General features: G+C 47.2%; 1 protein-coding gene across 1 annotated transcript; it reads right to left on the reverse strand.

Moving 5' to 3' along the window:
* Nucleotides 1-1,257: 1,257 nt before the first annotated feature.
* Nucleotides 1,258-24,451, reverse strand: LOC103169821 (immunoglobulin alpha-2 heavy chain-like). Its single transcript, XM_029046602.2, has 8 exons — nucleotides 24,299-24,451; nucleotides 15,525-15,621; nucleotides 13,953-14,247; nucleotides 8,857-8,927; nucleotides 6,895-7,176; nucleotides 4,622-4,669; nucleotides 1,612-1,725; nucleotides 1,258-1,357 (listed from the first exon to the last, which is right to left on the reverse strand). The coding sequence occupies exons 1-7, from the start codon at nucleotides 24,449-24,451 to the stop codon at nucleotides 1,613-1,615; spliced, it is 1,059 nt and encodes a 352-aa protein (XP_028902435.1). The 3' UTR covers nucleotides 1,258-1,357; nucleotide 1,612.
* Between the last annotated feature and the right edge of the window lie 670 nt (nucleotides 24,452-25,121).

Genomic DNA, 25,121 nt, shown 5'->3' on the forward strand with positions numbered 1-25,121 from the left:
TCCGCCGTCCACCCTGGCCCACTTCCTACCTCTGGCCTGGAATGCCCTCCCTCCTCACATCCACCAAACTAGTACACTTTCCCCCTTCAAAGCTCTACTGAGAGCTCACCTCCTCCAGGAGGCCTTCCCAGAATAAACCCCCCTTTTCTTCTGCATCTCCTTCTCTGCCTATTGCCCTGACTCCCTCCCTCTGTTCTACCCTCCTCCCTGCCCCACAGCACTTGTGTATATATATATATATATTTATTATTCCATTTATTTTATTAATGATGTATATATATCTATAATTCTATTTATTTATATTGATCCTATTGATAGCTGTCTACTTGTTTTGATGTCTGTCTCCCCCCTCTAGACTGTGAGCCTGTTGTTGGGTAGGGATTGTCTCTATTTGTTGCTGAATTGTATTTTCCTAGCACTAGTATAGTCCTCTGCACACAGTCAGTTCTCAATAAATACAATGGAATGAATGAATGAATGATTGAAGGCAATAGAGGGCCTTAGAATGGTGATAAATGCGATTGAATGAAATTTATGAATAAAGGGTTCTCTGAAGGCTTCTGTGCCCCAGAGAAGGTGCCTCTGGTAGTCCAAGGGTAAAGTGACCCTGGTAAGTGAGGTCTGGAGAGCTGGTTGGAGTGACAGTAGAATGGGCGAGTGTTGGGGGAAGGAAGAAGAGAGGTTGATGTTGGGGTGCTGGGCTCAGGTATTCAGGTGTTTGGCCCAGCCCTTGGTCTCCCATCACAAGTGACTATGTGGCTTAAAAGCCACCCCTCCCCTTTGCACATTGATTAGAAGATCCTTGTCGGGGATGTTGTGCCAACCTCCCCTGCTGCAGAAAGTATAAAGACATGCCTCATCTCTGGGCTCCCTGGACTTTGGGCACAGGACAATCATCTCCTGCTCTGCAGAGTCTGAAGTCATAGTTATGGGAAGAGGAGAGTGATGGATAGGATGTGTTTTCAGTCACACCTAAATAGTTGGAGCTATGACCTGAATGTTCACCCTGGCCTCAGGACCCTTCTCCCCAGTTTCTAGAGGCGCAAGTGGCCCCACAGAGTGAAACTCATGACACTTTCCACCTTGTGTCTCAGAATAGAATCTCAGGACAAGGGATCTGATTCCAGCCTGGACCATAAGCCTTACTTAGTTCCCCAGTCCCTTCCCCAGCACAGAAAGTGCCTACATATGGTGATGAAACTTCTCCCAAACCCCAACCCTAAACCCAAATAATAATTGACAAAGAAATGAGTCAGCAACAGTTCTTTGTTCCAGTCACTAGGGAGGGAAGTGATTCAGGGCCAGTGGAAACAAAGGGTAGCAAGTGGTGGTGTTCCAGATAGGAGGCTCCAGCAGTCTAGAAGAAAAATAACCCAGGTTAACCAAGCCCCTGAATGCAGAAAATCTAGGGCCCACCCCAACCCCCAGCCCTGAAACCAGGACTGTCAGAGACACTGCTCACTAATGCTTCATATCTTCCTAGCATCTTCATCTCCACCCGCTGCCTGAGCCAGTAGACTCATGTGACGTGGGGGAACCAGTTTGCTTGGTTGGGGTGCTTTATGTCTCCCCTGCCTGAAGGGCTCTCAAATAGGAGGGGACAACCCTTACCTCAGCAGCACGAGGCCTGGACTGTTAGAAGAACATTGAGTACGACACTTTTCACGAGCAGAACTCTGAGCACCAGAATGAAAATGGACAGTGTGTTGCCCCACTCATGGTCTCCTGTGAAGAGCAGAGTAGCATCAGGACTCACCAGAGAGTGCTGGGCTCCCTATCCACATTTGATCTGGGGCAGCTGAGGGCTCTCTGCCTGCTTACTCATAGGGTTCAGACCCCAGTTCCATTCCAAACAGAAATAAAGCCTCAGGACCCATGCCTCCTGGTTTGGAGACCAGCCTCTCTGGCCTCTGAGCCCTTGACCAAGCCCTTACCTATAGCCTGAACAGGGATCTGTGGCCCAGCCCCCAGCCCCTCTCCCTCCCTTCTATGAGAGCGCAGGTCCAGACCTCCTTCACAAACCACCCCACCCGGCCCCACCCCCCAGGCTATTTCTCTGGGAGAGGAAAGCAGAGTTGAAGGCTGTGGGTAATTAAGACCTTGATGAAGAACAATTAGAAGGACAATGATTTTAAAACCTGATTTCCATCCCATATGCAACCTGACCTTGGGAAAGAAAGATTTCCATCATAGCCATGAGGTGGTTAGGTTGACTGAAGAACAAGCTGACTAATAGAAAATCCCAGTAAATCTATTCCAAAAACAGTACTCAATGACAGGTCCAGGTCAAAGACCATTTGGAGGAATGGAATTCATAAAGGAGAATTAGCATTAGCTATCATATATTTGCTCTGAGTAATCAGAGATAGTCTCCATCAGAAGAAAGGTGTGTGAGTTAGCCATTGGAGAGAAAAAGGAAAATAATATTTAAAAAGGAAAGCAAAAAATAGGAATCTTTTGGGTTTCAGACTATTCTGATTTCTAATTTGATCTCAGTGTTAAGGTAATAGTAGTTGACTGGACTGAGAGACTCAAGTCACTACAAGGGAACGCTGCCCTGGGGTGCTGCGTAGAAGCGGTGGTGCTACCAGCTGCAGCCTTGGATAGTGAAGAGAGGGAAAGTCATAGAATGGAAGTGACTTGTCTTATGCTTTCAAGTCGCCTCTGACCCATAGCAACATCATGGATACATCTCTCCCAGAATGCCACAACTCCATTTGCGATCTTTCTGATAGTGGATCCATGGAGTTTTCTCGGTAAAAATACGAAAGTAGTTTACGATTGCCTCCTTCCCTGCCGTAAACCTGAGTCTCTGCCCTCAACTCTCTCCCGTGCCACTGCTGTCCAGCTCAGGTGAATTTTGACATGTAGCAGATTGCCTTCCACTTGCTAGCTACTGTCCAAGCTAAGAACCGGATGGGTATGCCTCTGTTTGACTCTTCCTCCCATAGTTGAGACTGGTAGAGGAATGAAAATTCTCCAGATGTGACTCTGAGAGAGAAATGGAAGTGAAAACCATGGGATAAGGAGTGTAGCCAGACAAGATTGGGTCTAGGGCCGGATGATTTAGCGGAATTTACTTCTCTATTGTTACTATGACCAAGAACTGTTATCCATTTCAAATTTATCGTTTCCTGCCTTAACTCTGCCCTCTCCTCTGCCAGGCAAAACTACTTTTCTTCCCTCACTGACGCCCATGCCCATCACCCCCGCCAATTGTTCCAGACCTTTAATTCTCTCCTCAGGCCCCCTATTCCTCTCCCTCCCTCATCCCTCACCCCCAACGATCTGGCCACCTTCTTCATCACGAAAATTAACACAATCAGGTCTGAGCTCCCCAAAGTCACCGCTCCCTCTTCTGCCTCTCGCCCCCACCAACTCTCTCCCCTACTTTCCCATCCTTCCCTGCAGTATCCTCAGAGGATATCTTCTCCCTCCTTGCATGTGCCACCCCCTCCACCTGTACTTCGGACCCCATTCCCACTCACCTTATAAAAACCATCGTCCCTTAACCTCTCCCTTCTTTAGGTTCTATCTTTAACTGCTCAGTCTCCAATGGCTTCTTCCCCTCTGCCTTCAAACATGCCCATGTCTCCCCCATCCTAAAAAACCCCTCTCTTGACCCCACTTCCCCTTCTAGTTATCACCCTATCTCCCTCCTACCCTTCTTTTCCAAGCTCCTAGAATGAGTTGCCTAAACTCACTGCCTAGAATTCCTTAACTCCAATTCTCTCCTGGACCCCCTCCGATCTGGCTTCCGTCCCCTCCACTTTACTGAGACTGCTCTCTCAAAGGTCACCGATGACCTCCTTCTTGCCAAATCCAATGGCTCCTACTCTATCCTTATCCTCCTCAACCTCTCAGCTGCCTTTGACACTGTAGACCATCCCCTTCTCCTCCACACCTTATCTCACCTTGGCTTCATGGACTCTGTCCTTTCCTGGTTCTCCTCTTATATTTCTGTCCATTCATTCTCAGTCTCCTTCGCAGGCTCCTCCTCCCCCTCCCATCCTCTAACTGTAAGGGTTCCTCGAGAGTCAGTTCTTGGTCCTCTTTTGTTCTCCATATACACTCACTCCCTTGGTAAACTCATTCGCTCTCACAGCTTCAACTATCATCTCTATGCAGGTGACACCCAAATCTACATCTCTGCCCCTGTTCTCTCCCCCTCCCTTCAGTCTCCTTATCTCCTCCTGCCTCCAGGACATCTCCACCTGGATGTCTACCCGCCACCTAAAACTCAACATGTCCAAAACTGAGCTCCTTATCTTCCCTCCTGAGCCCTGTCCTCTCCCTGGCTTCCCTGTCACTGTGGACGGTACGACCATCCTTCCTGTCTCTCAAGTCCGCAACCTCGGTGTCATCCTTGACTCAGCTCTCTCATTCACCCCACACATCCAATTGGTCACCAAGACCTGCTGGTCTCACCTTTATAATATCATCAAGAAATTGGTTGAAATGAAAGTAGGAGAGATTTCAGTAGAACAGATAGGAAAACTTTCAGACTGTCAAGGTGATAAAATCTAGAAACAGGCCACCATGGAGGAGAGGGATTCTCTGTGCATGAAGGTCTTTAAAGACAAGAACAGACACCCATTTTTGCCCCTCAGTTATAACTCACCTGTGATGCTCTGTTCTGAACAGCTGAGGACAGATTCATCAGGATTTTCTGAACCAGGATGTTTGGAAACAAGAAAAGTATCATCAGCTTCCAAGTATTCTTGGCTTGAGACTGTCTTTCAACTCATAGCTGTCTCCTGCTGGGAATACTGTCTCTGGGCCATCAGACCACCTGACCACATTGGCTCACTTCCAGTCCCAGAGACCCTCTGGGAAAGGGGTATATGAACACTTTTTGACTTGCAAAGTTATGATTCTCTCAGAAAGTCCCAGAAGGAAGGCCAGTAGTAAAGCTCTAGGCTAGGACTGGGAAGTGGGGACGGAGGATCTAATTGGATTTCTTTTTATGTTTTCACCAGAGTCATTGCATGCAATCAGTTTAGTATGACATACACATTGATTTTAAAGCAGGCTACAGTCTATCTAATCTAGATATTTAGAAGTAAGGAAGAAAAAATGACAACAACAGGACTGTGAAGGCATGACTGTGGAATATAAATAGGGAAGGAAGACTGGCCCACTCTCCCTACTCTAGCAGCAGCAGCCCCCTAGAACTGGGATGTCCTGGCTATGCCACTGTTGACCCACTTGCCTGAAGGTGGGGATTTAATTTGATCTAGTCCAATGGTGGTGACAATGATTTCATGTTGAGGGAAAGGGGTACCAAAGGACACGACATCTGGACTCAAATTCCCACTATGGTAATCATGTGCCTTTAACAGGGGAGATGAGAGAAACTAGTGCAGAATAAAGCAAAGGGCAAAGGAATCAAAAACTTCCTCATAAAATTACCAGAAGACACTAAATCTGATGGGTTTCAAATGTTATGAAAGGCAGAGAAGGAGTTTAAAGAAACTTAGACAAATTGGATCAAGTGTTATAAATCAGAGTGCCAAAAGGGCACATAGGCGCAAAGGATGAATATGACAAGTACAGGCTGGGAAGAGATTGGGAGGGCACAACTCATGACAAACAATCAATCCATCAATGGTATCTATTGAGCACTTACTGTGTGCAGAGCTCTATATTAAACATTTGAGAGAATGCAATGCAACAGAGCTTGCAGACCTGTTTCCTGCCTTCAAGGAGTTTGAAGTCTAGAGGGGAAGATGGCAAAATGAATTACAGATATGTATATATTTTGTGAGGATGAGGATGAGGTGAATATCAAGTGCTTAAAGGGTTCAGATCCAAGTACATAGGTGATGCAGAAAGGAGAAGGAAGAGGGGAGAAAGGGCTTAGTGGGACAATGTTTGTTGAAGGAGATGTGATTTTAATAAGGTGAAGGAAGCCTTCAAAGGCTGTGATCAGGGAACCTTGGTGGAACGTAAGCTGTCTTATATGCATCAGCAATGTAGAGGTCTCTTTAAAAAGGCAGCAGAGCACCCAGAGAAGTTGGGCCAAGATTATTCCATTATGGTCTGTCTTGGTGGACCCTTGTTAGCCCACTGGGTGTTGTTTTGTTTGTTTTGTAGAGGATGTGGAGAAACCAGAAAGGTCAGAAGAAGAGTGACAGTTATATTGAAATGGGTGGAAAATAGGTGCTACAAGGAAAGATGAGAGGAATTGGAGGTGCTTAATCTAAAAAAGAGAAGACTAAGGGTTGATGCCTATTAAAGATTTTTATGAGGAGGAGGCTGGCTGATTATTCGTCACATACTGTAAGTGTTAAATCATAAGAAACTGATTGAAAAGAAAGCCCGAGAAGTTTTGGTTACAACAGAGGCCGGTCTTGCAGGTTGCCAAGGGAATAAAATCTAGAAGCAGGTGATCAGGGAGGCATTGAACATCTTTGAGGAAATCCCCCTTAGTTATAATTCACCTGCGTATCTTCTTTCTGGATGGGCGGGGTCAGACTGCCTGGACTTTCTTGAACTGGGATGTATTGCAACGAGAAAAGTATCATCAGGTTCCTGGTGCTCTTGGCCTGAGACCATATTCTAGCCCAGAGCAGCTTACTGCCAGAAATTGTGTCTCTGGGTCCTTAGACTTCCTGACCTTCTGATCAATGAGGAACTGCTGATCCCAGTCCCCAAGAGCCTCTGGATGAGGAGAAAGCGGTACCCCAGGGGAGGAGGAGGAGGAGGTGACCACTTGGGTGACCATTTCCTATTTCCCAGGTGATGGGAGCTCTCGGGGGTCGATGTTTTCCCCAGAACTGCCCTGCTACGGAGATTATGTGACACGCTGTCTGTAGGGGCTTAGTGACAGACCCTATCACCATGGATACCCTTTGCTCCCTGGGTCCCACACCCCGGCCTTCCATCACCAACCTCCACCTGGGGCTGCATCTTGTCCTTCGGTCACGTTTATCTGCATGGAGCCATGCCACACGGAGCAGGTCACCGAATCTTCCTTGCTGAACTGTCCAATCCTGACAGTTGTGTAGGTACCCTGGGAGGAGGAGGCCGTAGCCTGGAGAGGCTCAGTGAGTGGTGGGCGGGGCGCGGACAGAGTCAGGCTCAGCTCCTTGGGATAGAAATCTTTCACCAGGCAACCACCGAAGCTCTGGTTCCTCAGAATGAATAACGTGGGCTGGGATTCAGCTGGGGCTCCTGAAACACAGTTGTTTTGGAGAGGCACCTAGGAAGAAGCAGATTCTGTCCTGCCCCCTGCCCCCACTACCCCCAGCCCTCCTGCCCCCTGTCCCCACCCGCCTCTGCCTCCCCCACCCCTGCTGCCTAAACCCAAGGCCAGTTAGGGCCTGAACTTCCCTCTGTCCACAGGCTAGATTTGAGGCCAGCTGGCTCTAGGTGGTTTTCAGGTTGGGAGAGGAATCTTTCCTCTTGCCTCCCTGCTGCCTTTCAGGAGCTGCTGGATGAGGTTTGCCTCAGATGTGGCAAGCCACACAGTAACGGTGCAAATGGAACATCACCGCAGCCTCTTTTTTGTCCTACTTCATGACTGCACAAGCCCTCCCTGACAAGCTCTCCTACCCTTTCCCCTATCACTGTTCATTTCTTTACCTTTGTATTTATGATTTCCCCTGACACTCCATGTAAGACCTTGGAACAAGCTCAGGTTTATTTTCACGGAGAAAATCACAGTTAGGAGAGGTGGATTGCAAGCTCCTCAAGGGTAGGGGACTGGGTGTATTACTTCAGTTGCATATTCTCAGGTCCCTATAGGACAGCATTTTTTATGTAATAGGAGCTTGATGCAGTCATCTCCACATAGTAGGGGCTCAGTATAGAGTTCTGAACACAGTAGAGGCTTAACAAAGAGCTCTGTACACAGTGGGGGCTCAGTACATAGCCTTACACATAGTAGAGGTTTTATTCAGAGTTCTTTCTACAGTTCAGGCTCAGTACAGAGGTCTGCACACACTAAGAGCCCAGGACAGAGCTCTGCACACAATAAGCATGCACACAATAAGCCTGCAGTATGTACTGGTGAAAGTGAAGACAATGATGATGATAATGGTTAGGGGAGGAGAACTTCCAGGTTAGGGGCTCTGAGGTGGAAATTGCAGGATCTCCCTGGGGAACATCTCCTGGAAATGTGTGGAGAGACCTGAGCCAGTTAGGGGGAGGTAGCTGAGATATGGGGTTCAAAGAAAAGGGGAACAAGAGAGAGATCTCTCAGGATTTCAATTTTGGCCCCTTGCCTTGTTAGCTTAGGAAGGAAGCAAGATTTTTAGGAAACTATGCAGGCTGTTTGTAGAGAGGAATCTGGGACCAGGGTCCTGATGTCGACTGTTCAAACCCTGCCAGGTGCCCTGCAGAGAGGAGTCTATGGAGTGGGAGGGAGAGAGGATGTTCCCAGTGGATTCTCTGAGTCCCCCTGCTCGCAGCTCTGCCCCTGAAATGGCAGATGGAAGGGGAGTTCTGACCCGCTTTCTGCAGCCAGATAAAACTAGTTACCACTTGGCCAGTGTCTTCTGGATCCCAAGGAGTGCCAGGATGGGCTCTTAAAAAGCCTTTCTAGCCAATCCAAATAAACCCTCTGGCAAGCACATCAGTCCAGGCCCTCGGGTCCAGGGCCTGAGCAAAATCAGTCTAGAGGGGGATAATACCACAGCTCTAGCTTGGATATTGAGGTTCCCTAGGAAGATCAGAGACAGGGATTAGAAGAGAGGTCTGTGAGGGACTGATCAAATCTGTCCTCTGAATTCTAGATGCTCTTGGCATGAAATCGAGAGCTAAAAACATACCATAGAGTGCCCGTGTCTCTCAATGATGTGCTACCCAATGCCTTTCCTACCATAAAGAAACAATATTGAATATGTCACTTACTTGGTTCCACTGTAACCTCTGTTCCAATTCTGAAAACTAGCTGTGCATTATTGTCTTTCTCCTGTCCCAGTGATACAAAGCATAACAAAAATCCTGCCCCAGCTTGTGTTCTGAGGTTGCCTGAGTCAGGCCCCTGAGTTGAAAGACACAATACCGCAGGGGACTCTTCTCTCTCATTCAAACTACTTATTCAATATAACACTAAATCCTCTGGGTTGAACTTTTACAACATCACTAAAATCTGCCCTATCTTCTCCATCTTAACTGCTACCATGGTAATCCAAGCACTTATCCAACCCTGTAACACTGCCTGGGACTCTAAACTCCTTGTGGACAGGGAATGTGACTATCCACTCTGTGATATTGTCCTATTGTACTCTCCTAAATGCTTAGTATAGTGTTTTGACCACAATAAACGCTCAGTAAATATGACTGATTTATCGATTGTTTGTCACTGCACAATCTCTGCCTCCACCAACTCTGAAATTTGTCTATCTGACCACAACCTCCTCACTTACCTTCTCTCCCAAAAATCTACTCCCCACAGATCTGTCCTGTCCCAGTACAGAGACCTTCAGACACTTTGACTCCCTCTAATTTTGTAAAGTCACTTTGCCCCATTTAGTCTCCCTAACCAAACTACCTTCTATTGATCAATGCTCTCAGCAGCAACACCCTCTCCACTGAACTCAACTATTTCACTCCTTTGTCCCTCCCCCAATCTTGTACTACCAACCCACAACCCTGGATCACCTCCACAGTACTCTTCCTCCACTTCCCGTGCATGAGCTACGGGATGCTACTGGTGGAAATCCAAACACAAGGCCAACATTATGCATTCCAAGTTCACCCTCAAAGCCTTTAACTCTCCCCTTTCCTCTGTCCAGCAACATTATTTCTCCATCCTTAATAACTTCAAAGGTCATTGCCTACGCAAGATGTTTTAGAGATTTAACTCTCTTCTCATACATCTCGTCCCCTCCCCAACCATCCCCATCTCTTGCCCCTAATGACCTGATCATGTACTTTATTGATAAAATTGAAACCATCAGTCAATTATCTCCCTAAATTCTACCCTGCTTCTCTCCAGACCCTCCCACCTCCTTTGCCCTCTTTGACTCTCCCATCCTTCCCAGCCCCCTCACAAGAGGAGTCTCCCACCTCCTCTTAGAATCTATTTCCCCCACCTGCATCTCTGACCCCATTCATTTGCAGCTTATCTAAACACTTGCTCCCTCCCTTCTTCCCTCGCTCTACTTACCATCTTCAACCATTCATTTGCTAATGGCTTTTTCCCAATTTTTTTCAAACATTCTCTCGAATTTCCTAAATACATCATCTCTTGACCCCATGGTTCTCTCTAGGTATTTCCCCATCTTCCTCCTACCATTCCTCTTCAAACTCTTGGAGTGAGTTGTCTACACCTGCTGTCTCTATTTCCTCTCTGATTCTGTTCTTGACTCCTTTTAATCTGGATTTTGCTCCCTTCACTCCACAAAAACTGCCTTTCTTTAAGGTCATGAATGACCTTCATCTTCCCAAATCCAATGACCATTCTACTCCATTCTAATTCTCTTTGACCTCTCAGTTGTCTTGGATAATGTAGACCCACTCCATTTCTTGGAAACATTATATAAACTTGGCTTTACTGACACTGCCTTCTTGTTGTCCTCCCCTCCCTCTGGCTGTTCCTTCTTAGTCTCTTTCACAGGCTCCTCCTCAGCCTTCCATCCCCTAACTGTGGGAAACCTTCAAGGCTCCATTCTGGCTTCCCTTCTGTTCTCCTTCTACATCGACTGCCTTGAAGAACTCATTCGCTCACATGGCTTCAGTAGTCACTTTCATTTGAATGATTCCTCAAACTACTTCACCAGTTCTGACCTGTCATCTCTGCAGTTTTGTATTTCCTCCTGCCTTCAGGACATCTCTACTTGGATGTCCTCCTTACACCACAAACTCACTATGTCTAAAACAGAACTCCTCATCTTTCCACCCAGATCCAGGGAAAGGTGGTTTAACCTAGACTTGCTTTGGTTATTACATTATTAAGAATGTATTCAATATGGTAAAGACCCCAGATCTTGGTGTCTCCCTGCAGTAGGGGCTGAGGGGAAAGTTTCAGGGAGAAATGTGACCTAGGTAGCCATGGGCAAAAGTGCCATGCCCATATGCTTCCTGCAGCCAATCCCAAGAAGGGGGTGCTAGGCTAGTCCCCATTGACCTCTATGCCTTGGAGGGATGCTTGTGTCAACTTTAGAATGATGGCAACAAGAGGGATCCAGGGACTTGAGTAACAGTTAGTAGGGAACTCCAAAAACCTGTAGTAGGAGAACGAGCAATCTGGAAGCCTTTAGGACACTTTGGAGGATGACCAATGTCTGGATTCTCCTACAGTGACTCTGGGGGCTTTTTCCACCCGAATTTAGGATGTAAAATCACAAAGAAGCCCTTAGAAACTGAGCAGTTGAAGATGGCTGGTAGGGAGGGAAGCAAGGAGAGAGCAAATGTTTTAATAGGCATGAAGGGGTGGGATTGGAAGCGGAGGTAGAGTGGGTAAATTTTGAGAGGAGGTGAGAGATCTCTTGAGAGACTGCCGGAAATGATTGGAGAGTCCAGAAGAGAACAGGAGAAGAGTGGGACTGGAGAGGTTCAGGAGATATTTTGCAGAGATTTTAGGGTAACGGAGAGGGGATTGAGGGGACATGATAAAATCAGACCATTTTAACAGTGAATGTGCAGAGCAGTAGCAGTTTAACTTGGAGTTTCTGGTGAATAAGTGGGGGACTGAACTGCAGGTTCTTCGGGTGGGTGAGAATGACCACACCTATATCTGCTTCTAGGGGCCTTCTTTGACTAATACCTCATTTTTCCTACAACTCTCCCTCCCTTCTGCATCACTATATACTTGGGTTTGTTCCGCATTAATCACTTTAATTCTCTCTCCAGTTCGAACTTCTGCAGCTCTTATGTTTGTTTGGGATCTTTCTCTATTTTAGGGGCTCTCTTACAGGATGCACCATGGCCTAGTGGATGGATCACAGGCCTGAAGGTCAGAAGACCTGGGTTCTAATCCCAGTCCTGCTATATGTACAATAATGGTGATATTTATTAAGCGCTTACTATATGCCAAGCACTGTTCTAACCACTGGGATAGATACAAGGTTATCAGGTTGTCCCACATGGGGCTCACAGTCGTTATCAGGTTGTCCCACATGGGGCTCACAGTCTTTATTCCCATTCTGCAGATGAGGTAACTGAGGCAGAGAAGTTAAGTGACTTGCCCAAAGTCACAGAGCTGACAAAGTGGCAGAGCTAGGATTAGAACCCACATCCTCTGACTTCCAAGCCTGTGCTCTTTCCACTAAGCCATGCTGCTTCACATGTATACTTTGTGACTTTGGCAAATCACCTAACTTCTCAGTTAACTCATCCATAAATGGGGATTAAGAAGGTAAACCCCATGTGGGACAGGGACCACGTCCCACCTGATTTGCCTACATCCTCCCAAGTGCTTAGTAGGGCTCCTGGCACATAGTGTTAAACACAGACCATCATCATTATTATTATTTTTATCATTAGGGACTCTGGTACATTGTTGTGAGGAGGTGGTAGTCAGCAACTGATTCATTGATTAATTGGAGTGTTCCATTTTTTAATGGTATTTGTTAAGTGCTTACCATGTACCAGGGACTGTCGTGGCTCAGTGGAAAGAGCCTGGGCTTCGGAGTCAGAGGTCATTGGTTCGACTCCTGGCTCTGCAACTTGTCAGCTGTGTGACTGTGGGCAAGTCACTTAACTTCTCTGTGCCTCAGTTACCTCATCTGCAGAATGGGAATAAAGACTGTGAGCCCCATGTGGGACAACCTGATAACGACTGTGAGCCCCATGTGGGACAACCTGATAACCTTGTATCTATGTAGGATTAACTGTGAGCCTCACGTGGGATGACCTGATTACCCTGTATCTCCCCCAGAGCTTAGAACAGTGCTCTGCACGTAGTAAGCGCTTAACAAATACCAACATTATTATTATTAAGTGCTAGGGTAGAAGCTAGATAATCAGGTTGGACACAACCCATATCCCAAGTGCTCGTTCCAGTAGGCCACACTCCACCTTTTTATCATTTCTATCTATACTCTCAATCTTAAACCTCCTGAAGGCTTGTATTTTTTCTCCACCTGACTCCCTTAGAAGAATCACTCTAAGTATCAGGTTGTCCCACGTGGGGCTCACAGTCTTAATCCCAATTACAGATGAGGTAACTGAGGCACAGTGAAGTTAAATGACTTGCCTAAAGTCACAGAGCTGACAAATGGCAGAGCTGGAATTAGAACGCACATCCTCTAACTCCCAAATTCATGCTTTTTCCACTAAGCCATGCTGCTCACTCTCACCCTCACAGATTTTTTGTGCAAATCTTCCCCTTACAAGTTATTTTAGTGTCTGATTTCCCTGCTAGCCTGTAAGTGTCTTGAAAGCAGGGCTTGTGTCTTGTTACTGTATTGTACTCTCCCAAACATTTAGTACAGTGCTCTGTATACAGTAGGCACTCAATAAATACTATTGATTGATTGATCCTACATATTACTTCTGTTGCTAATTTCCCAGTGCTCAGTTCAATGCTCTGCACTGAGTAGTTGCTCAATGGTACCCTGAACAACTCCCTGCCCTACTGTAGTCTTCAGGGGAATGGTAGCATTAAGTACAGTTCTTGGTACCCAGTAGGTGGTCAGTCAGCAGTGGTGGCAGATGAGGTTGATGATGATGAGGAGGAGGAGGAGGAAAAGGAGGAGGAGAATGAGCTAGTTTGTTTTCAGGGGAGCAGAATCAGAGAAGTGGGAGGAGTCTGGGGACCTGGAAGCAGAGACTCCAATCATTAGTTCTTTGCTTAGAGTCCTTTATGTTGCTGTTCCTGCTGGCCTCCAGTTGTCACCAAGACCTAGGCAGAACGCCCGCCTCTCAGTCCGTTGCTGCTGGGAAGATGGTTTCCTCTGTGGTTTTGTTCCACAGCAGCCAAGCTCAGCTCTGCCAGAGTTGAGCAGGAACAGAAAGCTGGTTTGTGTGGGGGCTCCCAGTCCCTTCCCTTCACTGTGAGTCTCACACAATAATACCGGCCACTGTCTCCAACTTGCAGATTATCCATCTGCAGGTACAGCTGGCCTTTGGCATTGTCTCTGGAGAGGGAGAAGCGGCCCCTCACAGCCTCTGCGTACCACGGATTTCTCCCGGAGGGGTCAATGTGGGAGACCCATTCTGGTTCTCGCCCAGGAGCTTGCTGGTACCAAGCCATCTCAGAGTTCCCAAAGATGAAGCTGGAGGCTGTGCAGGAGAGACGTAGAGATTTCCCGGCTGGTTTCACAGTTCCCCCAGACTCTATCAGAGACTCAATCCCTGTCAGGAAGAAACAGAGAAGCCAGAGCTATTACAGAACTGCCTGGAGGGTGGCCAAGCATTGCACATTTTGGAATCTGAATAGACCACTCTCCTAGCCCCAGGACATCTCAAATAATGTCAGGAAAACAGTGGGTAACTGATCCAAAACACATCTGCCACGCAAGTTCACTCCTCTGGGATGGGTGAGCTGAAAACTGATGATCAGATCCAGCCTGTTGCCCACAACAGCAGATAAATGTTCCTGCCAGGTTTCTGGTGTTTGGGAAGGTTGGTTCCTAAACCCAAGTGCAGCCATGGAACAGTAATGGTGGACACTCAAGACTCTGAACATGGGATGGGGATCAGCTTGTGAGCAATGCAGACCCCAGGGCTGCAGCCTTTCACCTGGAGGAGACAACTGATGGTACAGAGAGGGATTTACTGTGAGAGCCACTCTGGGAGCCAGGATTGGGTCACCAGGAGGGAGCTGGGCTGCAGCAACTGGCTAAGGAGGCTGGGCAGAGGGATGGAAGAAGAAGACAAGAGGGAGGAGGGCCCTGAGGGGACCAGAAAAGGGAATAGAAGGGACCTGGAGAAGTGGGAGAGGCTTTTGGAGCTGGGAGGGAAGGAAATAAATCAAGATCATTGAGTGTAGAGGGAGGCTGAGGGGGCAGAATCCTGGCTCCCATGATTCTGGGATTGGGAAGAAGTTGTTCTTCCAACCCTACTGAGGGAGCCAGCTGGCCTTGCAGAGTGAAGGACTGAGGAAGGCTCTGCAGAACTTTCTGATACAGAGGTCTTTTAGACCATTGAGTGAGTGACTGAAAGCCTCTCTTCTGAAGGTGTTAAGAAAAAATCCTAATCTGCCTGGGATGACTAGGTGTTGTTTTGTTGAGAGGCAGATGGCCCCTTCAGATGACCCCCTCAGTGTTCATTAACTGGCACAATCCCTCCAAAGAATCCCCCAAAGATGGGAGGGTTAAAAACAAAACCAAACGGAAGGGATTAGAGCCCCACTATTACCCCAACCCTGATCTCTCTAGTTAAGAGTGACTGGTTCCCTCCACCCCTACAAGCACAAGACCCTGAAAACCTGCCTCTGGGACCCTCACATTGCTCCTAAGCGGGCATCTCTCCCCTAGGATGGTCACTGGCTTATGAAACTACAATTACCCTTGATCAACTTAATCCCCAACCTGGAAAGAACAAATATTGCAATCTCCACCAAGTGAACAGAATTTTATCAATTTTCTTCCTCCCTATGATGAAAACAATGTAGTAAATTGTTTACTTACATGGTTTTACTGTGACTGTTGTCCCTTGTCCATAGTAGTCTCGATAGCACAGTGACACATAACATAACCAAAACCTTCCGGGCTTCCCCAGGCTCCTCTTCGTAGATGTTTGGTCAATGAGAGACACAAAGAACCTCTTCAAATGTTACTCTGTTCTGGGTAGCTCCTAAAAGTGCTAGTTTGGCTACCAATACTTTTGGCACAACTATTTCTTTTGTTTTTTATACCCTTCCTGATGTTGCTATTTTTTTCTTGCCTTATTTTGCTCAGACAAACTGGACCCATGATAAAAAGACCAGTCTGGATAAAACACAGAAAGAAAGACTATTTGAAAGAAAGAGAGAAAAAAGGGAGAAGGATATCAAGGGAGCTGAGGATCAGAGAGAAGGGGAGAAGGGTAACAGGGGAAGTTGGTGGAAAGAAACTCCTTACCATCAGCTTTAAAGATCTCAGCCACCTTGCCCCCTCCTTCCTTATTACTTCACTGCTATCCTACTATACGGGAAGCAGCATGGCATATGGTAGCTAGACCATGGGCCTGGGAGTCAGAAAATCATGGGTTCTAATTCCTGCTCTGCCACTTGTCTTCTGTGTGGCCTTGGAGAAGTCACTTCACTTCTCTGGGCTTCAATTACCTCATCTGTAAAGTGGTGATTAGGACTGTGAGCCCTGTGCAAGGCAGGGACTTTGTCCAACTCGATTTGCTTGTAAGCAATTTACACATACAGCTATTACTCTTATAATTATTATTATCTCAGCCCCCACACTTCAATCCTCTAATGTCAACCTGCTCACTGTACCTCAATCTCATCTATCAAGCCACTGACCTCTCACCTACCTCCTGCCACTGGCCAGGAATGTTTTCCCTCTTCATATCTAAAAAACGATCACTCTCCCCACCTTCAAAGCCTTATTCATTCATTCATTCATTCTGAAGGTACACCTTCGCCAAGAGACCTTCCCGAACAATGTCTTCATTTTCTCTTCTCCCACTTCCTTATGGGTCACCCTTACATTTGGATTTGCTCCTTTTATTTACCCTTCCCTCATTCCAACTGAAGTACATATCCATAATTTATTTATTCATATGAATGTCAGTCAGTCACTCATATTTATTGAGCACTTACTGTGTGCAGAGCACTGTGTTCAGTGTTTGGGAGAGTACAATAGAACAATATAACAGACATATTCCCTGCCCGCATGAGTTTACAGTCTAGAGGAGCAAACAGACATTGATAAAAATAAATAAATTACAGATAGAACAAAAATGTGGTGGGACTGGAAGGAAAATGTACAAATAGAACATGTCAGGGCAAAGCAGACGGAAGTGGGAGTTGAAGAAAAATGGAGCTTAGGCTAGGAAGACCTCTTGGATGATATGTGACTTCAACAAGGATTTGAAGGTGGGGAGAGTGATCGTCTTTGCATATGAAGAGGGAAGGCATTCCTGGCCAGCAGCAGGATGTAGGTGAGAGGTCAGTGGCAAGATAGACTAGAATGAGATACAATGAGAAGATTAGCATTAGAGGAATGAAGTGTGTGGGCTGGATTGCAGGAGAGTAGTGAGTTGAGGAAGGAGGAGGAGGGCGATTGAGTGTTTTAAAAACAATGATGAGGAGTTTCTGTTTGATGCAGGGGTGGATAGGTAACCACTAGAGGTTTTTGAGGAGTGGGGAAACATGGCCTGAGCGTTTTTGTAGAAAAATGATCCAGGCAGCAGAAATGTTTGTCTCCCAGTCCAAACTGTAAGCTCATTGTGGGCAGGAAACATGTCTACCAACTCTGCTTTACTGTGCTCTCCTAAGCACTTAGTACATAGTTCTGCACACCGTAAGTGCTCAATAAATATGATTGTTTTATTGATTGATCATATCCCCAGGAAAGTAAAGATTTGCAGAGCTATTAAAACCTTCTCTATGGTTTTAATAATGATAATAATGTTGGTATTTTTTAAGTGCTTACTAAGTGGAGAGCACTGTTCTATGCCCTGGGGTAGATACAGGGTCACCAGGTTGTCCCACGTGGGGCTCACAGTCTTAATCCCCATTTTACAGATGAGGGAACTGAGGCCCAGAGAATAATAATAATAATAATAATGTTGGTATTTGTTAAGCGCTTACTATGTGCCGAGCACTGTTCTAAGCGCTGGGGTAGACATAGGGAAATCAGGTTGTCCCACGTGGGGCTCACAGTCCCAATCCCCATTTTACAGATGAGGGAACTGAGGCACAGAGAAGTTAAGTGACTTGCCCACAGTCACACAGCTGACAAGTGGCAGAGCTGGGATTCGAACTCATGAGCCCTGACTCCAAAGCCCGTGCTCTTTCCACTGAGAGAAGTGAAATGACTTGCCCAAGGTCACACAGCTGACAAGCGGCAGAGCCGGGATTAGAACCCATGACCCCTGACTCCCATGCCTGGGCTCTTTCCACTGTATGTGTGTATGTGTGTGCCACTGAAACCATGTGAATCATTTGACCTGTATTCAGATATCAGCCTAATGCAATTGTTCCGGACCTTTAATTCTCTCCTTAGGCCCCTGTTCCTCCCCCTCCCCCATGCCACACCTGTAACGATCTGGCCACCTACTTCATCATGAAAATTAACACAATCAGGTCTGAGCTCCCCAAAGTCACCCCTCCCCATCCTGCCCCCCTCCAAAACCCTCTCCCCTACTTTCCCATCCTTCCCTGCAATAAACTCAAAGGACAACTCTCCCTCCTCGCAAGTGCCACCCTCTCCACCTGTGCCTCGGACCCCATTCCCACTCACCTTATAAAAACCATCGCCCCTGCCCTCCTCCCCTCCTTAACTTCCATCTTTAACCGCTCTCTCCAATGGCTTCTTCCCCTCTGCCTTCAAACATGCCCATGTCTCCCCCATCCTAAAAAAACCCTCTCTCGACCTCTCTTCCCCTTCCAGTTATCGCCTTATCTCTCTACTACCCTTTTCCAAGCTCCTAGAACGAGTCATCTACACTCGCTGCCTAGAATTGCTTAACTCCCATTTTCTCCTGGACCCCCTCCAATCTGGCTTCCGTCCCCTCCACTCTACCGAGACTGCTCTCTCTAAGGTCACCCGTGACCTCCTTCTTGCCAACTCCAATGGCTCCTACTCTATCTTAATCCTCCTTGACCATTCAGCTGCCTTTGACACTGTTGACCATCCCCTTCTCCTCCACACCTTATCTCACCTTGGCTTCGCGGACTCCATCCTCTCCTGGTTCTCCTCTTATCTCTCTTGGTTCATTCTTGGTTCATTCTTGGTCTCCTTCGCGGGCTCCTCCTCCCCCTCCCATCCTCTAACTGTTGGGGTTCCTCAAGGGTCAGTTCTTGGCCCTCTTCTTTTCTCCATCTACACTCACTCCCTTGGTGAACTCATTTGCTCTCACGGCTTCAACTATCATCTCTATGCAGATGACACACAGCTCTACATCTCTGCCCCGTCCTCTCCCCCTCCCTTCAGGCTCATATCTCCTCCTGCCTCCAAGATGTCTCTACCTGGATGTCTGCCCACCACCTAAAACTCAACATGAGCAAAACTGAGCTCCTCATCTTCCCTCCCAAGCCCTGTCCTCTTTCTGACTTCCCCTATCACTGTGGATGGTACGACCATCCTTCCCATCTCTCAGGCCCGCAACCTTGGTGTCATCTTTGACTCGGCTCTCTCGTTTACCCCACACATCCGATCCATCACCAAAACCTACTGGTCTCACCTTTATAATATTGCCAAAATACGCCTTTTCCTCTCCACCCAAATGGCTATCTTACTGTTACAGGCTCTCCTAATATCCCAGCTGGATTATTGTGTCAGCCTTCTCTTTGATCTCCCTTCCTCCTCTCTCTCCCCGCTCCAGTCTATTCTTCACTTCACTGCCCGGCTCATCTTCCTGCAGAAACGCTCTGGGCATGTCACTCCCCTTCTTAAAAACCTCCAGTGGTTGCCTATTGATCTCCGCATGAAACAAAAACTCCTCACTCTAGACTTTAAGGCTCTCCATCACCTTGCCCCCTCCTACCTCTCCTCCCTTCTCTCTTTCTACTGCCCACCCCACACGCTCCGCTCCTCTACCTCCCAGCTCCTCGCCGTCCCCCGTTCTCGCCTATCCCGCCGTCGACCCCTGGGCCACGTCCTCCCGCGGTCCTGGAATGCCCTCCCTCCTCACCTCCGCCAAATTAATTCTGTTCCCCTCTTCAAAACTCTACTTATAGCTCACCTCCTCCAAGAGGCCTTCCCAGACTGAGCTCCCCCTTTTCCCTCTGCTCCCTCTGCTCCCCTCCTCCTCCCCCGCCCCCCCCATTCACCTCCTCTCAGCTAAGCCCTCTTTTCCCCTCTTTCTCTCTGCTCCTCCCCCTCTCCCTTCCCCTCCCCTCAGCACTGTACTCATCTGCTCAACTGTATATATTTTCATTAGCTTATTTATTTTGTTAATGAGATGTACATCACCTTGATTCTATTATTTTGTTAATGAGATGTTCATCCCCTTGATTCTATTTATTGCTATTGTTTTTGTCTGTCTCCCCTGATTAGACTGTAAGCCCGTCAAAGGGCAGGGACTGTCTCTATCTGTTACTGATTTGTACATTCCAAGCGCTTAGTATAGTGCTCTGTACATAGTAAGTGCTCAATAAATACTATTGAATGAATGAATGTTGTCCTTGAGGAGGAAAATATAGGTTTAACCAGAGGAATGTGGGGTGTTGTGTCCGAATGCTGACCATATATTCTGGGTGCCCAACACACTTTGAGTTCTGTCTTACACAAAGGCACTAAGCCATCCTACAGACAGGTGAATGGACACAGACCCAGGATGGGAAGCAATTGAGAAGAGGTACAGAGAGGTAACAGGTACCTCTTATTACTGAGGTAATAAGCCTCAGTAGCCCAGCTGCATACATAAGCTGGACAGCCAAAGGGTATATGAGACCGCGAGAAGATCTAAGGAGTTGAGCCTCAGCCTTGGGTCCAGAAATGCCACTGCTGATGCCAGGCAACCCGAAACTATGTGAGAGCAGAAGTTCCCTTTGAGAATCCAGGGTTCTCTCAAGCCCGAAAGACACTACCATAGTATTATGGTATTATTCCTCCTTTAAACCTATCTCTTTATGACCTGTTCTCCCAACTCTACATATATATGGATTGACTGCAATTATCCTAGTGAATTCTGCTTGCATCCTTGTATTAACTGTATTGCTTGTATTGTGATCCTTGCACCTCCACCTCACACATACAGTACTTCAGAATCTAAGTAACCCAAGGTCTTTCGACCCCTATTTCAAGACAGACCACCAAAGGCAGTGAGTAAAGACTGAGAAGATTATAAGATCCAGAAGAGCACTTTAAGAGAGTTTCAAGTTTTGGTTTCCTACTGAGACCAATGACTTCTGTCTAATGACTTTCATTTCTGTTTCAGTCTTTATAGCTCTACCTTTCCTTCTCTAGAGTTCTCAATCTTCTCTACTTCTCCCTCCCTTTCTTGTCTCCTTCTCTTAAAGTGGAAAGAGCCTGGGCTTGGGAGTCATAGGTCATGGGTTCGAATCCCATTCTGCCACTTGTCAGCTGTGTGACTGTGGGCAAGTCACTTAACTTCTCTGGGCCTTTAGTTACCTCATCTGTAAAATGGGGATTAAGACTGTGAGCCTCACGTGGGACAACCTGATTACCCTGTATCTACCCCAGCACTTAGAACAGTGCTCTGCACATAGTAAGTGCTTAACAAATACCACCATTATTATTAAAGTCTTATTTCTCTTTGCCTCTCTCTCTCTGGTCTCTGAGTCCCACTCTCTCTTTGTCTCTCAGTGTCCATGCATCTGTTTCTGAATCTCCATCTCTTTTGATCAAGATTTTTCTTTACCTCTGTTCTTCTTGGAAGCTTAATTTTTGTCTGACTCTGTATTCCCGATTTTCTGACTCTTGTTCTCTCTACTTCTGTGCTTAACAAGCTTTGTCACTCTGACTCTGTCTGCCCTCCCTGCTTCACATTTATTTATTCATTCATTCACTCACTCATTCATTTAATCGTATATATTGAGCACTTACTGTGTGCAGAGCACTGTACTAAGAATTTGAGAAAGTACAACAATAAACAGTGACATTCCCTGCCCACAGTGAGCTTATGGTCTAGAGGAAAGGAGACAGATATCAGTACAAATAAATGCAATTACATATATGTGCATAAATGCTGTGGGACTGGGAGGAGGGAAGAGCAAAAGGAGCAAGTCGGGGTGATGCAGAAGAGAGCTGGAGATGAGGATAAGTGGGGCTCAGTCTGAGAAGGCCTCTTGGAGGAGATATGCCTTCAATAAGACTTTGTAGGTGGGGTGAGTAATTGCCTGTTGGTTATGAAGTGAGAGGGCATTACAGGCCAGAGGCAGGGCATGGGCTAGGGGTCGGTGTTGAGACAGGTGACACAGTGAGAAGGCTAACACTAGAGGAGTGAAATGTGAGGGCTGGGTTGTAGAAAGAGAGAAGTGAGGTGAGGTAAGAGGGGGCAAGGTGATGGAGTGTTTTAAAGCCAATGAGGAGGAGTTTTTGTTTGATACAGAGGTGGATGGGCAACCATTGGAGATTTTGAAGGAGGGGGGTGATGTACTGAATGTTTTTAAGAAAAATGATCTGGGCAGCAGAGTGAAATATGATCCGGAGTGGGGAGAGACAAGAGGCAGGGAGATCAGCAAGAAGGCTGGTACAGTAATCAAGGCAGGATAGGATAAGTGACTGGAATAACGTGGTAGCAGTTTGGACGGAGAGGAAAGGACGGATTTTAATGATGTGAAGGTGGGACCGCAAGGATTTGGTGATGTATTGAATATGTGGGTTGAATAACAGAGAGGAGTCAAGGATAACCCCAAGGTCACAGGCTTGTAAAACGGGAAGGATGGTGGTGTCATCTTCTCAAACCAGAACGTTAGGGAACGCCCTTCCCTTCCATCTTCTGGGAAAGTAGATGGGGTCCTGGGAGGAGAATAGGATACCCCAGTCCTGCTGCAATTTGGGGAGCAAGATGGACAGAGCCTGGCACAATGGTAGCTTGACTTGGCTGTCACTCTGGAGTCCTCTGGTATAGTGGAAGCATGTCGCACCCTCTCACACCTGCTGGTTTTTGCACAGAGCCTTGCTGAGGAAGATTCACTGTGGTTCCAGGAATCACAATGATACACCATCAACACTAAACCCCCCTTCCCTCCCAGAATGCAGCATTCAAGGTAACTCATGGTGGGGTCATGGGGCAGATAGGGGGTGGGCTACAGGTAAAGGTGGTCTGAAAGCTGCCAATGTATATCATTTTCCTTCAGACCCTGAGAATCAACACAAATCTGTGTGAATCATGGGCAAATGTTCCCCAGGATAAGACATTTCTCTACCTACTCATCCTCAGTCACTCCCAAATCATGCCTCCCTAGAAGAACTGGTGATGGTGGCCTGCTGAGGCTCAGGGTGGTCTGGTCTGAGTGGCAGACTTTTTCCCTCTCAATCTCTTCCCCCCTGAGTTCATCCTTTCAGTTTCTGATAAGAAATGGAGCTCTAGCTCTGCCCTCTCACACCTTGACCTTGGTCCATACCAGGGTTTCTAGACCCTGGCCTTCCCTTGCAACAATCAAAAAAAAGACCAACGGTGTACTAATACTATGATTTTATTTAGTGACTCTATTTCTAAAACAGTTTCCAATTACTTAGGTCATTTTTACTCTTGCACCAGTCCTGAGGTAGGGAAAGGCAGGTATCATTATTCCCATTTAGCGAATGGGAAAACTGAGGAGCAGTGTGGCCTAGTGAATAGAGCACAGGCCTGGGAGTTGGAAGGATTTGGGTTCTAATCCCGGTTCTGCCACTTGCCTGCTGTGTGACCTTGGGCAAGTCACTTCACTGCTCTGAGCCCCAGTTACCTCATCTGTAAAATGGGAATTAAGACTCTGAGCCCCAAGTGGAACACAGACCGTGTCCAACCTGATTATAAGTGTCTACCCCAGCACTTAGTACAGTGCCTGGTACACAGTAAGTGCTTAACAAATGCCGTGAAAAACAATAACAAAAAAACAACAAAATTGAGACATTAGAGAGGTTATATGGCTGACCCGGAAGTCGAGCCTAGGCCTTTGTTGCCCAGAGTTCCATGGGGAAACCGTGTGCCTGGTGGAAAGACAGACCTGGTAGTCATAGGACCTGGGTTCTAATCTTGGCTCTGCCACTTAGACAATTACTCTGTGCTGAGCATGAATCCTAAACTCACCCATCATCACAAACCAGAAACAGCTGCATTTGTGGTGGGTAAACATGGGAAACTAGGGTTTGGAAGCATTAATCCTTTGCTTGACTAAGTTTCAGAGTTTGGGGGGCTTAGGGCACTGGGTCCAGGTACTGGAGACTCAAGCAATCAGAGCTAGGGAGACAGAAAGAGAGAGAGTCCCAGGCAGCAAGATTAGACTCAGATCAGGGGAGGAGGGGAGATAAGAGGAAGACCAATCAAATCATAAATGAATCTTGCTACCACTCCCAGAGAAGTGTGACAGAGAGAACACTGAGCAACTGTCTGCTCTATGTCAGGCACCTTTAATCCTTCTTCCCAGGACATCTCAACACTTGGCTGCTGATCCAGTTATTAACCATGAACCGTGCACACATGTAGGGTTTTAATTCATTTATCCTTTCTTGTTACCTCCAACATTTTCACTGGTGGGCAAACTTCTCCGTTACATCTGCCATCTTGGATTCATCTTGGCCCAGCGGTTGCGAGGTGGATGGGAAGGAGCAGAGCGGTGCATACCCTATACCAAGGTTTTGGGGAAATACTGGACAATGGGACTAATTCCATTCTGCAGTGAGTTGTGGGGTGGCTGCAGGTGTCCTGAGTTGGCAGTGACTCCAGGCATTGCTGTGGGGTTGCATTCCAGGGCAGTGTTGGGGAACACATCTTGGCATGTCATCGTTGGGATGTGTATGTGTGCATATGGAAAGGGAGTGATGGTTCTGGGTTGCTGTATTGCGTGTTGCAGTGGAGTTGGATGCCGTGACTCGTGATGATATGGAGGAAGTGGGCTACGAACATGGGCACTAGGCAGCTGCCTTGTAGTGGTGCTCCAGAGAGGCAGCAACTCTACAAAGTGAGGTCCTCGAGTTGTGCTGTAGATTGGGAGGGGGGGACCTGGACCTGGATGTGGTGAGGGGGCTTTGGCTCAAGGTGGAAACAGCTCAGAGCTCCTTTTCTTTACCACAGAGTTCACTCTGAGCTATGGGGAGGAAGGGAGGTGAGGGGAAAAGAGAGGGATCCTGGAGGATTGCTTGCATCAGCCTGGGGGCATCCTCCGGGAGTATCAGCTTCATGTGTGGGACTTCCTGGCACCTGAGGTTGGGGAGGAACAGGAGGAGGGAGCTGCTCGCATTGCTGAAATAGCTCGAAACTCCTCTGTTTGGAAGAGCTCACCTTGGGCAACAGGGATGAAGCAGTGGGAGAGGGGACATGAGGAAGATTATAGCAGAAGCTGAGGGTGTTTTGTGGCAACAGAGACTCCACATTTGGGACCTCGGGGGAACCCAAGATTGGGATAGGAACTGGGGTTAGCTCCATGGTAGAAACAGCTAGGGGTCCCTGCTTCA

This window comes from Ornithorhynchus anatinus, chromosome 2 (assembly GCF_004115215.2).
Source record: "Ornithorhynchus anatinus isolate Pmale09 chromosome 2, mOrnAna1.pri.v4, whole genome shotgun sequence".
NCBI classification, from domain to species: Eukaryota; Metazoa; Chordata; class Mammalia; order Monotremata; family Ornithorhynchidae; genus Ornithorhynchus; species Ornithorhynchus anatinus.

What these genes read in the sequence shown, in the direction of transcription:
- LOC103169821 (XM_029046602.2), bottom strand. Translation starts at nt 24,451, where the DNA reads ATGACATGCCAAGATGTGTTCCCCAACACTGCCCTGGAATGCAACCCC. An exon ending in AACAGTCACAGTAAAACCAT is followed by an intron (nt 14,248 to 15,524) that starts GTAAGTAAACAA and finishes TCTTCCTGACAG; the next exon opens with GGATTGAGTCTCTGATAGAG. An exon ending in TTCAGAACAGAGCATCACAG is followed by an intron (nt 1,726 to 4,621) that starts GTGAGTTATAAC and finishes TGCTCTTCACAG; the next exon opens with GAGACCATGAGTGGGGCAAC.